This window comes from Mustelus asterias, chromosome 7 (assembly GCF_964213995.1).
Source record: "Mustelus asterias chromosome 7, sMusAst1.hap1.1, whole genome shotgun sequence".
NCBI lineage: Eukaryota > Metazoa > Chordata > Chondrichthyes > Carcharhiniformes > Triakidae > Mustelus > Mustelus asterias.
The window spans coordinates 39,433,615-39,448,817 of NC_135807.1; the positions used below are offsets into that span (position 1 = coordinate 39,433,615).

Here is a 15,203-nt window from a genome sequence, read left to right on the forward strand (position 1 = left end):
CTGGTGGAATTCTTTGAGAACATTACATGTGCAGTGGACAATGGGGAACCTGTGGACCTTTGACAAGGTACCGCATGGTAGGTTGTTGCATAAAGTTAAATCTCACGGGATCCAGGGTGAGGTATCTAAATGGATACAAAATTGGCTTCTTGACAGAAGCCAGAGGGTGGTTGTAGAGAGTTGTTTTTCAAACTGGAGGCCTGTGACCAGCGGTGTGCCTCAGGGATCAGTGCTGGGCCCACTGTTATTTGTCATTTATATTAATGATTTGGATGAGAATATAGGGGGCACGGTTAGTAAGTTTGCAGATGACACCAAGATTGGTGGCATGGTGGACAGTGAGGAAGGTTATCTCCAATTGCAACAGGATCTTGATCAATTGGGCCAGTGGGCTGACGATTGGCAGATGGAGTTTAATTTAGACAAATGCGAGGTAATGCATTTTGGTAGATTGAACCAAGGCAGGACTTACTCAGTTAATGGTAGGACATTGGGGAGAGTTACAGAACAAAGAGATCTAGGGGTACATGTTCATAGCTCCTTGAAAGTGGAGTCACAGGTGGACAGAGTGGTGAAGGAGGCATTCGGCATGCTTGGTTTCATCGGTCAGAACATTGAATACAGGAGTTGGGACGTCTTGTTGAAGTTGTACAAGACATTGGTACGGCCACACTTGGAATACTGTGTGCAATTCTGGTCACCCTATTATAGAAAGGATATTATTAAACTAGAAAGAGTGCAGAAAAAATTTACTAGGATGCTACCGGGACTTGATGGATTGAGTTATAAGGAGAGGCTGAATAGACTGGGACTTTTTTCTCTGGAGCGTAGGAGACTGAGGAGTGACCTTATAGAGGTCTATAAAATAATGAGGGGCATAGACAAGGTAGATAGTCAATATCTTTTCCCAAAGGTAGGGGAGTCTAAAACTAGAGGGCATAGGTTTAAGGTGAGAGGAGAGAGATACAAAAGTGTCCAGAGGGGCAATTTTTTCACACAGAGGGTGGTGAGTGTCTGGAACAAGCTGCCAGAGGTAGTAGTAGAGGCGGGTACAATTTTATCTTTTAAAAAGCATTTAGATAGTTACATGGGTACGATGGGTATAGAGGGATATGGGCCAAATGGGATTAGTTTAGGGGGTTTTTTAAAAAAGGGCGGCATGGACAAGTTGGGCCAAAGGGTCTGTTTCCATGCTGTAAACCTCTATGGTGTACCTGGATTTCCAGAAGGCATTTGACAAGGTGCCGCACCAAAGACTGCTACATAAGATAAAGGTGCACAGTGTTACTGGTAATGTATAAGCATGGATGGAGGATTGGTTAACGAACAGAAAGCAAAGAGTAGGGGTAAATGGGTGTTTTTCTGGTTGGCGATCAGTGACTAGTGATGTGCCTCAGGGATCAGTGTTGGGGCCGCAATTGTTTACGATTTACATAGATGATTTGGAGTTGGGGACCAAGTGTAGTGTGTCAAAATTCGCAGATGACACCAAGATGGGTGGAAGAGCAAAGTGTGCAGAGTACGCTGAAAGTCTGCAAAGGGATATAGATAATCTAAGTGAGTGGGCGAGGATCTGGCAGATGGAATACAATGTTGGTAAATGTGAGGTCATCCATTTTGGTAGGAAGAGCAGCAAAATAGACTATTATTTAAATGGTAAAAAATTGCAGCATACTGCTGTGCAGAGGGACCTGGGTGTCCTTGTGCAGGAATCTCAAGGAGTTGGTTTGCAGGTGCAGCAGGTAATTAAGAAGGCAAATGGAATTTTGTCCTTTATTGCTAGAGGGATGGAGTTTAAAAACAGCGAGGTTATGTTGCAGCTGTATAAGGTGCTGGTGAGGCCACACCTGGAGTACTGTGTACAGTTTTTGTCTCCTTACTTGAGAAAGGATATACTGGCACTGGAGGGGGTGCAGAGGAGATTCACTAGGTTGATTCCGGAGTTGAGAGGGTTGGCTTATGAGGAGAGACTGAGTAGACTGGGGCTATACTCTTTGGAATTCAGAAGAATAAGGGGAGATCTTATAGAAACATAAGATTATGAAGGGAATAGATAAGATAGAAGCAGGGAAGTTGTTTCCACTGGCGGGTGAAACTAGAACCGGGGGTATAGCCTCAAAATAAGGGGAAGCAGATTTAGGACTGAGTTGAGGAGGAACTTCTTCACACAAAGGGTTGTGAATCTGTGGAATTCCCTGCCCAGTGAAGCAGTTGAGGCTACCTCATTGAATGTTTTTAAGGCAAGGACAGATACATTTTTGAACTGTAAAGGAATTAAGGGTTATGGTGAGCGGGCGGGTAAGTGGAGCTGGGTCCACAAAAAGATCAGCCATGATTCTATTGAATGGCGGAGCAGGCTCGAGGGGCCAGATGGCCTACTTCTGCTCCTAGTTCTTATATAGCTCCTGGGGCTAAAGGATCAAAGGATGGGGGGGGGGGGGGGGGGGAGTAGGAACATGGTACTGAGTTGGATGATCAGCCATGATCATAATGGCTGCTGAAACAGTCTTAAAAAACCAAATGGCCTACCCCTCCTCCTATTTTCTATGTTTCCAGAACTCCCTCGGATGTAAACTTCAAGTCGTGGAATTTGTCACATTTTAGTTTCATAGGCTTCTCTAGTACTAGATGCATTTCAAATCATAAAGTTAAGCTTGAACTTACTGGTGTAGAAGTGGTGGATGATACTGGTTGGTTGTGTACAACTGAAGGAGGGGTATCAGTGTACGAAGGCGACGGGTGAATCGTTGAACTGGGTTTTGGGGTCTGGGGACTCAGTAACGATGGGGATGAACTTGAAGCTTTGTGTCGTTTATTGAGTGCTGTGGAGGAGGAAAGTAACACAAGGTTAGCAGTGCACAGTACATCATTCATTCCTATGCATATGTTGTAAGATAACAGCAATGCATTATAAAGGTCCCCATTCTCCCTCCTTCCTCCTCATCCCACCCTGCTATCCCATCCCCATGACAGGCAAAAATTAGTCGCTTTGGGCAAAGTACAGAAGGCTGGAATTCTGAAGAGAAGAAATAAAGTTGAAAGAAGAGGCTTAAGGAAGGAATATAAAAAATTGACAGAATTGGCCTGATCAAATGCAGAAACTGATTGCTGAAGATAGGGTTCTAACCATTGACAATCAAATCCTACCAGAAGCAAACCGCACGACTTGGTGAAATCAAGATATCGGGCATTTCAGCTCAGGTTCACTTACCCAAGTGGACAGATGACCTCTGCTTCTTTATCTGTGTGTTGAGTTTTTCTGTGAAAGGATCAATATCTGTTTTGGAGGTAGGCTGCCAGTGATCTAATCGCTGCTTGAAGACCTTTTCCGATCCATTTCTGCTTTGCACATATTCTGAGTGGGTAACAAACGAAGCTTATGTATCAAAATAGATGAGAGAAGCCATGTGTCCCACCTAGCTCATCCTTTGACAAAAATCTACAACCTTTCCCACTCGAAAAATTCTAGAAGGGGGGATCCACCATCTGTGGTTAACTAAAAAATTTAGGGAAAGCGTCAAATTTAAAGAAAAAGCATACAACTGCGCAGAGATGGGTGGCAGGTCAGATGATTGGTCAGAATATAAAAAACAGAACAGAATGTCTAAAAGGATCATCAGGAGGAAAAAAATTGAGTACGAGAAATAAAGTCCCACTAAAGCATAATCAGACAAAAAATTACATCAAGTCAAAGGAAGAGGCATCATCAGATATGACCAGAAGCAAATTCGGAGATGGATTTTAAGAAAGGGAGGGGGGATGGAAAGGTTGAAGGAGGAAATTTCAGAACTAAGGCCCAAGAAGGCTTTAGACATGGCTGCCAATGGTCAAGGAAATGTGTACATATAAAGTTATGGTCCAGCAAGTAACTTTTGCACAAAATGAACCATATAACTCGAAACCCTGGCAAAGCACAGCTGGTGATTCAAATGTCTCAGAACAAGTTAGGCAAAAAGCTTATTTAACGATGCAGAATCCACACATTTGCAACTTAATTCCCAAGGGGCCTTAGGTGCAGCAGATAAGAACATTGGTCTCACAGACTTCTGAATGGATCAGGTCTAAGACACAATTCAAACCACAAATTTAGCATGAAATGGTCAGTCTTGAAGTTTGGAAAGGAGTGGCAAGAATGTTAGGTGTTGCTGCAACAGAGTGTGGTCCTTCTGTTGTTAGGAGCAAGGAAAATGTGTGCAGCAGGAGAAATCATTATTCTGTTCCATTTCTGACTTGTTGGTGGAACAATGTGCACTCTCATGAGCACATTGACAGCAATGTGCAACCTAAGCTGAGCTCTACTGGACCTGAACAAATGCTATTTTTTTCACAAGACAAAGCAAGTGTTATTAATGCGGGATTTCAAGAATGTGAATAGTCTTGAGAGGGTAAATTTCTACTGGATCAGTGATCTGCAAAGAGGGCAGAATTTATATCATTACCAGAACAACATAGAAAATTCAAAGATTTATTTTGACACAAAGTATTAGTGTTTTACAAGTGGTTCATGGAAGCAGGGATCAGAGGAAAAGGGAGAATGTAATGCTATATTGGCAAGGAAACAAGATTAGGTCAAAGAGTCCAATTTTTGTCTAAGTAGGTTAAAGGTCATCCAAATGAAAGTTATCGACTCCCTTCCTTTTTACTCTAACTATTGAAATATTACTCATCTTTGAGTTCTGATATTGGGCTATATAGCTAGAACATGAACCAGATGCTGACTGACCTGCTGAGTGCTACCAGGATTTTCTTTCAGATTTAGGATGGAGGAGAGAAAATTTTACTCTTTACCTAACTCATGCTGTGGTCTGTTTCTTGGGGCAGTGTAGAAGGTGCTTCACTCTATATTTAACCTGTGCTCATTTGCTCTAGGTGTTTGATGGTCATTGTTGAGTTACTTAACTAAATGGCACACCACTCTGAAGACAGCTCAATCCAGACTGGATGTAAAATGTTTCATTGCCATCAGTGAGGTCCTTTACCTTGAATATCATTGATGTGAAATTGCCGGCGTAGGACTGGGGTGGCCATAGTGAGAAGCCTCTCACACCAGGTTAAAGTCCAACAGGTTTATTTGGAATCACAAGCTTTCGGAGCCCTGCTCCTTCCTCAGGTGAATTTCATTACACAATTTTTTTAAAAAATCCAAGTACTAGTACGGGCTTGGAGGGCCGAAGGGCCTGTTCCTGTGCTGTATTGTTATTTGTTCTAGTCTCTAAATCTCCTCCTTGCTGAAAACACAGCATGTTTTACCAGCATTCAAACAGAATGGGATACAAATCCTCTCAACCTTTGATTTCAAGGATACGGATCAAAAACTCTGATCATGTCCTCTGTCAGGACATAGAGTGAATTCTCAGAGGCTTTTATCCAGGGCTGAAATGGTTGCCACAAGTTTAGGGTGCTGGGGAGTAGGTACAGAGGAGATGTTAGGGGTAAGTTTTTCACTCAGAGGGTGGTGGGTGCGTGGAATCGGCTGCCGGTAGTGGTGGTGGAAGCTGATTCGATTGAGTCTTTTAATGGACTTTTGGATAAATTCATGGAAGTTAGTAAGATAGAGGGTTATAAGTAAGCCTAGTAGGTAGGGACATGTTCGGCGCAACTTGTGGGCCGAAGGGCCTGTTTGTGCTGTAGCTTTTCTATGTTCTATGTTCTATGATAACTATGCAATGATTCAACTCCTTCAATGTTCCTTTCCTTCTACAGAATTTTCAAACAAAATTTGGCATAATTTAAATCACTTTTTTCTCATTTACTTATGCCAGGTTGCACTGTCACCTCAGAGTAAAGTTCTGAGTTCAAGTCCACTATGGACTGGAACATGTAACCCAAGCTGACACTTCACTACAATACCGAGGCAGTCATGTACTCTGAGGTTCAGGTTTTCAGAACAGATGTTAAATTAAGGTCCCAAAATATGTACTCTATTTGAAGAGAATGATGTTCTCCCAGTGTCTAAGTTATAGTTTGTTCCTCAACCAACACCACCAAAACGAGATGATCTGGTCACTTCTTTGCTTTTTGCTGGACCTTGCTTTGTGCAAATTGTGCAACAGTGAATGAATGGCCTTTCATAGTAATTGATTGCAAGTACAAGCTCACTACTTACTGCAATGTGGTCCTTCAGCTATATACTCGTTTAAAAAAAATTGAGCTGATAACTTACTGGCTGACGTGAGGAGAGATGAGGCAAGTTTTTGACAGACTTTCTTTGCAGTGTCCTGGGGTCTCTGCCTCACTTGGGAAAACAACTTTAAAGACTTTGATTTCTGAGGTGTTTTCTGATGTTCTTCCTGCTTGAGTAAAGCTTCAAAGTGCACATGAAGTGGTGTGTCTGAAAACAAAACAACAGTCAATCTCAACAAGCTTACACCTCACCCCTTGTGTACACAGTTGGAAACTAGGAATATTTTTCATTGCACTCAACACATCAACAGAGTATAAACAGTTATGGTAGTAGCTGAGCAGCTCAGCGGCTCCAAGTCCACGCACCATCATTGCAGGTTGGGAAATTGAACTTAATTCAGTTGAGGGGAGATGTGGCACAGTGGAAACATCACTGCCCGAGTAATCCAGAGGCCCAGACAAATGCTCTGGGGACAGGTTCAAATCCTACAAAAGCAGTTGGTGGAATTTAAATTCAATTAACAAATCTGGAATTATAAAGCTTTTCTTAATAATGGTGACCATAAAATTGTCATTGTCATAAAAACCCACCTGGTTCACTGCTAATGTCCTTTAGGGAAGGAAATATGCCGTCCTTAGCTGGTCTGGCCTACATGTGACTACAGATCCACAGTAATGTGGTTGACTCTTAACTGCCCTCTGAAATGGCCGAGCACGCTACTCAGTTCAAGGTCAATTAGGGATGGTCAATAAATGCAAGCCTTGCCAGCACCAACCACATGCCATGAAAGAATAAATTTAATCTGGGTATTTGACAACAGACTATTAAAACCCGAATGGTTGGCAAAAATCCTCAAGTGAAGGGAACATTTGATCCTCACACGGACTGGTCTATACAAGGCAATGAAGTTTTCTCCTGCAGTCTATCTCACGAGTGCAGGGGTTACCTCGCTGATAGAGAGATCTCTCCAAACAGTCATTCTTCAAGTTCACACCAATATGATGACAGCATTGGGAGATTTGACTAGGGAAGCTATTTGCTCATTCTGGTCAGCTCATCCAAAATAAAACAACTCTCCCCTTGAAATAATGTGATGGCTGGGGGGACATGGGCAAAAGGGGGAGAAAATAGACGGACTGTATGTGCTTAATTTATTGCCAACAACATACAACATCCAAAGAAAATCACGTAACAACAATTAGTTTTGAATATAACAGTGACACAAACACACTTACCTTGAGGAAGCGACAATATGGGGTGGTAGCAGGGCTCCATTATAGCCACACGCTCATGTGGAGACATGCTGGGCTGATCCATAGTCTGCATCAGGGTTTTGGAGCCACACAAAATGCACATGTTGGGCCAGTCACAGCTACATTTGACGCTGAGGGGACGCTGAGCCTGGGAAAAGTGATCAGACGGTATAAGGGATGCTGTATGGTTGTATACGGGGTTACTGCATCACATACGAGTAACAATTTAATCATTATCAACTAGAATTAACTTTGAAATGCTATCACAATATCTTCCCTACTGAAAGTGCTGAAAGTGCCAAATCGAATACTACCTCACCCAATTTGCACTCAAACAGATATCCCTGTAGGGATTGGTGGACAACTGATGGCCACTGAAACTCTGCTATCTTCTTCTCCCTGATACATAGTATCTGTGCGACTGCTATCTTGACTGAGATCGTCAAAGTCAGTATTAATGCACAAACAAATCTGGGAGCTTCCTGGTCTATACATACTGTGCGGGAAATCTACACCTCAGGAATTGCAGCAGTTCAAGGCGGCAGCTCACCACCACCTTCTCAAGGGCTATTAGGGATGGTCAATAAATTCTGGCCTAGCAGCAACATCCACATCCCCCTCTCAACCACCAGATTGGGGAGAATACCAGCATTAGTTTGGTTTCTTGATGCTGTGTTCTTCGACAGTCTAGGTTGGCTCTCAAGAATGGGTAGGTAATTTTTCACAGCCAATTAACTTTCCAAGCATATTCCACTCAAATGTCCACTTTCCCTTTGGAAGGAGCAGATTCAAGATTGGGAAAAATTCCATGAATACCAGTATATCGCTGGCACGTCATTCTATTGACCATTCTTCAATTAGGGATTTATATAGTGATTGCCCAGAGGCTATTCAATCATGGTGAGGTAAAGAATTGCACATGCATACAATTTTCAGAAATAAGTCACTAGAACACAATCAGGAACGAAAACCTCAGCTGCTTTTTCCATTCTGTGGCCTGGGGATACTGACATCTATTGCAATCCAATACCACCAACAACGATCTCAGCACAGACCAGGGGCTGAACCGGAGATATTTTGGACAACACATCTCACTACAGTATCAAATAGTGGACCCATCTATTGAAGAAGTGGGAGAAATGTGCAGCAGTCCCAGAAATGTTTGATAACAATCAGAACGAATCACATACCTTTCTACCAAGGTAACACGCCAGGTTAGATCTGACTAGCCTCCTTTTCCTGTACCTCCGGACAGGACGAACTCTGGCAGCAATACAACTGTTGTCTGGTGGTGATGAAGGGATGGTAAGACCATCTAGTCGAGGTCTTTTCCACAGGATTTCCTCTGTATCTGAGCTGTCCAGCGAACTGTTGTCCAAAGGACTAGAATGCAAACTTTAAATGCGAAGATAAAAGCCAGTGAGGAAAATGATGAGATTATTTCAAATCTCTTGTTTAACTTTTATTTATACAGTTGAATCGATAGCAAATCCCAAGTACAGAGTGTAAACAGTAATGCAAAAACTGTTCTATACCCTTATTTCAGACACAAGGAGTAATGCAGTGTAAAGTAACTCACCTGTTCAACAGTCCATTCAATTGCCTTGGTGGTGTGCAGACTTTAGACAGCAGTGAAGAACTTGAGGGGGAACTACAGGAAGGGCTGGAGGGACAGATGAGGTTTCCCAGAGACTGTGTAAGGCGAGAACTCTGACAGTGAAATGAAAAAAGTTGTTTTAGCTGCCTGGTGTAAATAACCCACTTGCAAATCAAAGAAATGAGAAATTATTTTTATTCTCAATGTCACTTTTTCTTGTGAAAAAGGATAGACATTAATGGTTTTGTTTAAACAGCACTTTCTAGCTTCGAAGAGCTGCACCAAATGCTGCTTCTTAAAATTTCAGAAACATTTTATACTAGCAACACTTCAAACTACTGATCTCACACTCACCTGTTTGTCAATGTTCCGCAGGAGGAGCGATGGACTGCAGGGTGAGAGCTCACATTTGTTATTGGCATTAGGGACCTTCACTTCAGCAGACATGGTGTTGGAGCATGCCTCAGAACCCTGCGAGCTGACTGCTGAGGTCGTCGTCACCAACCGGCACTGGTTCTTCATCAAATCTTCTGGCAACTGAGCCTCACCAAGGACAACTGGGCCCTGAGTAAACACAGTCAAATCAAGTCTCCTTGAAGAAAATACCATAAATTATGTGGCACAGTAATAAAATTATCTTTTAAATCTTATGAGTCCTTAATTATCTTTCCAGTTTGTCAAACATCGAGACAAATTTGCAACAATTTGGCCCTGCAATTTTCATCCCCATTCTGCCCAAGAAGGTACCAGCAGGAACCCAACACCTTGGCTGCATGTGACCAAACTATCCTGGTTCATTAATCCCAAAGTTCCTGCCATTACATCAGGCAGCTGTTTATTTTTAAAGACATGATTCCAGGATTTATGCAGCCAGACTGGGAGCTAGAAGCCCTTGTCCAAATATTGACTGCACATGGTGTGAAAAACAACTTGTTGCCAACAGTCCTAAATTTGTCCTTTACCAGTTTCAAACGAAATGCTCTTATCCTACTGTCACCAGTTATCAAATAACACAACTGGTTTGAAGTTTCCTACAGTTTTTACTGGGTTAGATATATCCATTGGTATAGTGAAGACAGGATAGCTAAATTTTGACAGTCGTAACTCACAGCTCAGTTCTCTGAATCCCAGGATTCATCACTAACACTCTTTTGCACTACTTCCAGCGCTTCAATGTGTCTTATGTCTTGGTGACTTTTAAAAGTGAACACCAAGTCAAGGTACAACCCAACTAGAGCACTGCACATTATACTCTGCCACTCACTAAACTAGCTTTAAGATTAACACAAAGTAAACTGAGCATTGCTGCTGAGGCACATGGACGAGATTGTCCAAACTCCTGTTGAATTCTGTTGAGTCGCCTGACCCTAACTGGAAGGATTCCTGCTCCTCATCACAAATAGAATTGGGCTGAATTACAATGTTTGAACAGGGTCAAAAACCCAGATGATCTCAATTGTGCATTTGAAAAACAGTTGCTTAGGAGAAGACTGGAGCTGGTATCGCTGGGGGTGCAGAGGGTGAGGTGTTGGCAGGTAAAGCAGGGGTGAAATGAAAGACTACATCCAAGGATGACACCTTCAAGAAACGAGTGGAGAAAACTGGAATGATACAACACATAATATTGCACAAAGGAACAGAATCTCAAATACTTTGGAATTAAGTTGTAGCGAAAACTCCATTCATGCAGGAAAATGGAGATATAATCACACTCCTGACTTGTGTCTTGTAAATAATGAAAAGACTTGAGGGAGCCTGGTGGTGAGATACTCAGAATAACCAGCCTATGACCTGCTCCCATCGGCACAGTACTTATAGACTGGACTATTAGAATTTCTGGTCAACAATGACCTCCCAAGATGCTCATTGTGGGAAATTCCACAACAGTAATGCTGCTAAATAGTTAGCAGAGGTGGTTAGATACTCTCTTAATGCAGATAGTCACTGCCTGGCACTTGGGCAGCAAAAATGTTACTTGCCACTCATCAGCTAAAGCCCAAATGTTATCCAGGTCTTGCTACATGTGGTCACAGAGTACTTCAATACCTGAAGAGTTGCAAATGGAACTGAACACTGTATAATCAGTGAACATCCCCACATCTGATCTTATTATGAAGGGAAGATGTTGCAACTGAAGATGGTTGGGCATAGGACACTGACCCAAGGAGCCGCTGTGAGATAATTGGCCTACAAATACCAAAAACATCTTCCTTTGTGCTCGGTATAACTCGAGCCAGTTTTCCCCCCCGATTCCCACTGACTTCAATTTTGCTGGAGTTCCTTGATGCCACGTTCTATCAAAAACTGCCTTGATGCCAAGGGCAGTCACTCTTGCCTCACCTCATGAATTCAGCTCTTTTCTCCATGTTTCTCCAAGACAGTAATGAGATCAGGACCCAAATGGCCCTTGCACAAGCGAAACTGAGCATCAGTGAGGAGATTAAAGATGAATAAATACTGCTTAATGGCACCACCAATGACACGTATCACTTCATTGTTGATTGCAAGAAGATTGGTCGGGTGGCAATTAACTGAATTGGATTTGTTCTGCGGTCTGTAGACAGCATACATCCACACAATTTTGAGTAGATGCCAGTGCTGTAGATTTACTAGAGGAGGAGTATGTCATAGAATCCCTAAAGTGCAGGAGGTGGCCATTCGGTCCATCAAGTCTGCACCAACTCTCTGACAGAGCAGGTTACCCAGGCCCACTCTCCTGTTCTATCCCAGTAACACTGCACATTCACCATGGCTAATCCATTTAACCTGCACATCTTGGGATACAAAGGGGCAATTTAGCATGGCCAATCCACCTAACTTGCACATCTTCGGACTGAGAGGAAATCAGAGGAAACCAATGCAGACACAGAGAGAATGTGCAAACTCCACATAGACAGTCACCCACGGCCAGAATTGAACCCGGGTCTCTGGCACTGAGAGGCAGCAGTGCTAACCATTGTGCCACCATGTCACGTAGCACATCGACTTTTTTTCAATGCCAACTAATTTCATCTTTGATTACTGTCTCCAAGTTCCCCAGCACCAATGTTAGCCCGACCGATCTCATGTTGCGGGTTTATTTTTCCTCCTGCTTTTGAGCAGGGACCTAATATTTATGCCTCCAATTAACATAACTTGAAAATTCTAGTTGTACTTGCAAACCCATATCCTTCCTCTCACAAAGATAATTTACTTTCACGTCTAATTTATCTATCTCTGTCCTGTGTCAGCGCATCTGCTATTGAAATCTATACATACATAAATCTAATCATCTATACCTTCGCTATCTCTTGACTCGACTATTCTCATCTTCTAGCTAGCTTCCCACATTCCAACCTCCATAAACACAAGGTCTATCAAAACTCTGCTGCTACATCCTAACCAGCACCATCTCCCAATCACCCCTGTGCTCAATGAACTACAACAGCACCTCAACTTTAAAACTTCCACCTTCACATTTATACCTTTCTATGGCCCTGCAGCTCCACATCTCTCGAACCTTCCAAACCCTATCACACACCCAAAGATATACATTCCTCTAACTTTGGCAGCAAGTGAATCCCCCATGCTGTTGAACTCACCAATAGCAGCTATGCCTTCAGTGCTCTGGGCCTAGGTTCTCGAGTTTCCTCACAAACCTTTATAGATCTTTAACTCACTCCTTAAAACTCATCTCTGACCAAATTCATAGCCACTGCTCCAAAGAGTTTAAAATATGGTGTGGTGAGAAAAAGTCAATTTATTGTTGAAAACATTCCATATCAAATACTTAACAGGCTTTAATAGTCAGCAAAGTGAAGAGTTAAATTATAGCAAGAGATGAAGAATGCAATGACAAGTGCATTCATACTTTGTCAAGATAATTCCCCTTCTAATACTTAGAATTATCGAGAAACAGTCCTCAAAATAGGACTTGCATCCCTTGCAACAATCAATAACATCCTGAATCAAATTAGCAACTTCATCATAAAAACTTTCCAAGGAATTTGAGGACAAGAAATGAAAAATCCTTCCAATATCAGTGTAGCAGACCCAATCAAAAAACGTGATGCACTTAAAATAAAATGATGCACATGTTCAAGTTATTCTATAACCTTGGTCATTAAGTGAGTGACGATTTTATTTAAAAATTTTATGATGCAACTGCAGAACAAAAGTTTACATCAAAATGGGTTAAATTAAGATTTAAGCCATTTGGCTTCTCGAAACTCAGGATGAAACTTGGTATTCAGTAATATTTTCAGAACTCATGACGAAACAACCTGCTGCTACATAATTTGGGAGCTGCAAATTGAGCAAAGAAGCCAAATTAGCATCTTCTAACCCAAAGATATCGGAAGATTTTTTGTGATGCTATCACCACAAAACAGTTTGAAAAACGTCTCTGGAAACTTAGACGTCCACCAAATTAATTATCTTGCATGATAGTAAGATAGCAACCACCCCCTTGCAATGGGCTGGAGAGAACAAAGAATAGTACAGCACAGCACAAGAACAGGCCCTTCGGCCTCCAAGCCTGTGCCGATCACGTTTACCCATCTAAACCAACCGCTTTTATCCCTCCATTCTCCGTTTGTTCAGATGCCTTTCAAAACAAGTCTTAAACATGCCTAATGTAACTGCCTCAACCACCTCACTGGGCAGTGCATTCCAGGCCCCCACCACCCTCTGTGTAAAAAATGTCCCCTGCACATCTCCACTGAACCTTTCCCCCCCTTATCTTGAATTCGTGCCCCCTTGTAATTGTAATTTCTGCCTTGGGAAAAAACTTCCAATTGTTCACCCTATCTATACCTCTCATAACTGTATAAACTTCTATCAGGTCGTCCCTCAGCCTCTGTCTTTCCAGGGAGAACAATCCCAGTTTATTCAATCTCTCCTCACAGGTAATACCCTCCATACCAGGTAACACCCTGGTAAACCTTTTCTGCACTCTCTCCAAAGCCTCCACGTCCTTCTGATAGTATGGTGACCAGAATTGAACACAGCATTCCAAATGTGGCTTAACCAACGTTTTATACAACGGTAACATAATTTGCCAACTTTTATACTGTATGCTTTGTCCGATGAAGGCAAGCATGCCATATGCTTTCTTCACCACCTTTTCCACCTGTGCTGCCACTTTTAAGAATCTGTGGACCTGTACAACAAAGAACAAAGGCCCTCCAAGCCTGTGCCGATCATGATGCCTGCCTAAATTAAAACCATATGGAAAGGGTCCAGAGGAGGTTAACAAGAATGATCCCTGGAATGAAGAGCTCGTCATATGAGGAACGGTTCAGGGCTCTGGGTTTGTACTCATTGGAGTTTAGAAGGATCAAGGGGGATCTTATTGAAACTTACAAGATACTGCAAGGTCTGGATAGAGTGGACATGGAGAGGATGTTTCCACTTGTAGGAAAAGCTAGAACCAGAGGGCACAACCTCAGGCTAAAGGGGTGATCCTTTAAAACAGAGATGAGGAGGAATTTCTTCAGCTAGAGAGAGTGGTAAATCTGTGGAACTCTTTGCTGCAGAAGGCTGTAGAGGCCAGGTCATTGAGTGTCTTTAAAACAGAGATAGATAGGTTCTTATGGTCTTATGGTCATATGCACTTACGGAATCCGTATCCATTCATTCCCATCCTATTCATGTGTGCGTCCAGATCTCCCAGAAGTACTCCCAGATCTCTCTGTGTGTCTATGCTCCTGATTGCTCTGTCATTTATTTTATAGCTCCCACCTGAATTGGCTCTACCAAAATGTACCACCTCACATTTGTCCGGATTTAATTTCATCTGCCATTTCTCCATCCAATTTTCCAGTCTATCTGTATCCTGCTGTATTCTCTGACAATCTTTATCATTATCCGCAACTCCGCCAATCTTCGTATGACCCGCAAACTTGCTAAATCAGACCAGCTAAGTTTTCTTCCAAGTCATTCATATATATTACAACAGCAAAGATCCCAGCATTGACCCCTGCGCAACACCACTAGTTACAGACTTCCATTCAGGAAAACACCCTTCCACCGCTACCCTCTGTCTTCTATGGCCAAGTAAGAAGTCTCACAACACCAGGTTAAAGTCCAACAGGTTTATTTGGTAGCAAATACCATAAGCTTTCGGAGCAATGCTCCTTCGTCAGATGGAGTGGTCTCTGTTCTCAAACAGGGCACAGACACAGAAATCAAATTACAGTGTCGATATGCGCGATCTTCTTGGAGATCCTCTCCACTTGGAGCCGGCAGT

The 15,203-nt window shown here is 42.5% G+C and overlaps 1 protein-coding gene across 1 annotated transcript in view; it reads right to left on the bottom strand.

Moving 5' to 3' along the window:
* LOC144495655 (KAT8 regulatory NSL complex subunit 1-like) overlaps window positions 1–15,203 on the bottom strand; it is a 141,104-nt gene that overhangs the window by 17,234 nt on the left and 108,667 nt on the right. The window contains exons 3-9 of the mRNA XM_078215922.1: window positions 9,329–9,538; window positions 8,957–9,087; window positions 8,568–8,772; window positions 7,360–7,525; window positions 6,164–6,331; window positions 3,212–3,355; window positions 2,665–2,822 (exon numbers count right to left, since the gene is read on the bottom strand). Coding sequence (XP_078072048.1) covers window positions 2,665–2,822; window positions 3,212–3,355; window positions 6,164–6,331; window positions 7,360–7,525; window positions 8,568–8,772; window positions 8,957–9,087; window positions 9,329–9,538 — 1,182 coding nt within the window. The remainder of the gene's footprint in view (window positions 1–2,664; window positions 2,823–3,211; window positions 3,356–6,163; window positions 6,332–7,359; window positions 7,526–8,567; window positions 8,773–8,956; window positions 9,088–9,328; window positions 9,539–15,203) is intronic.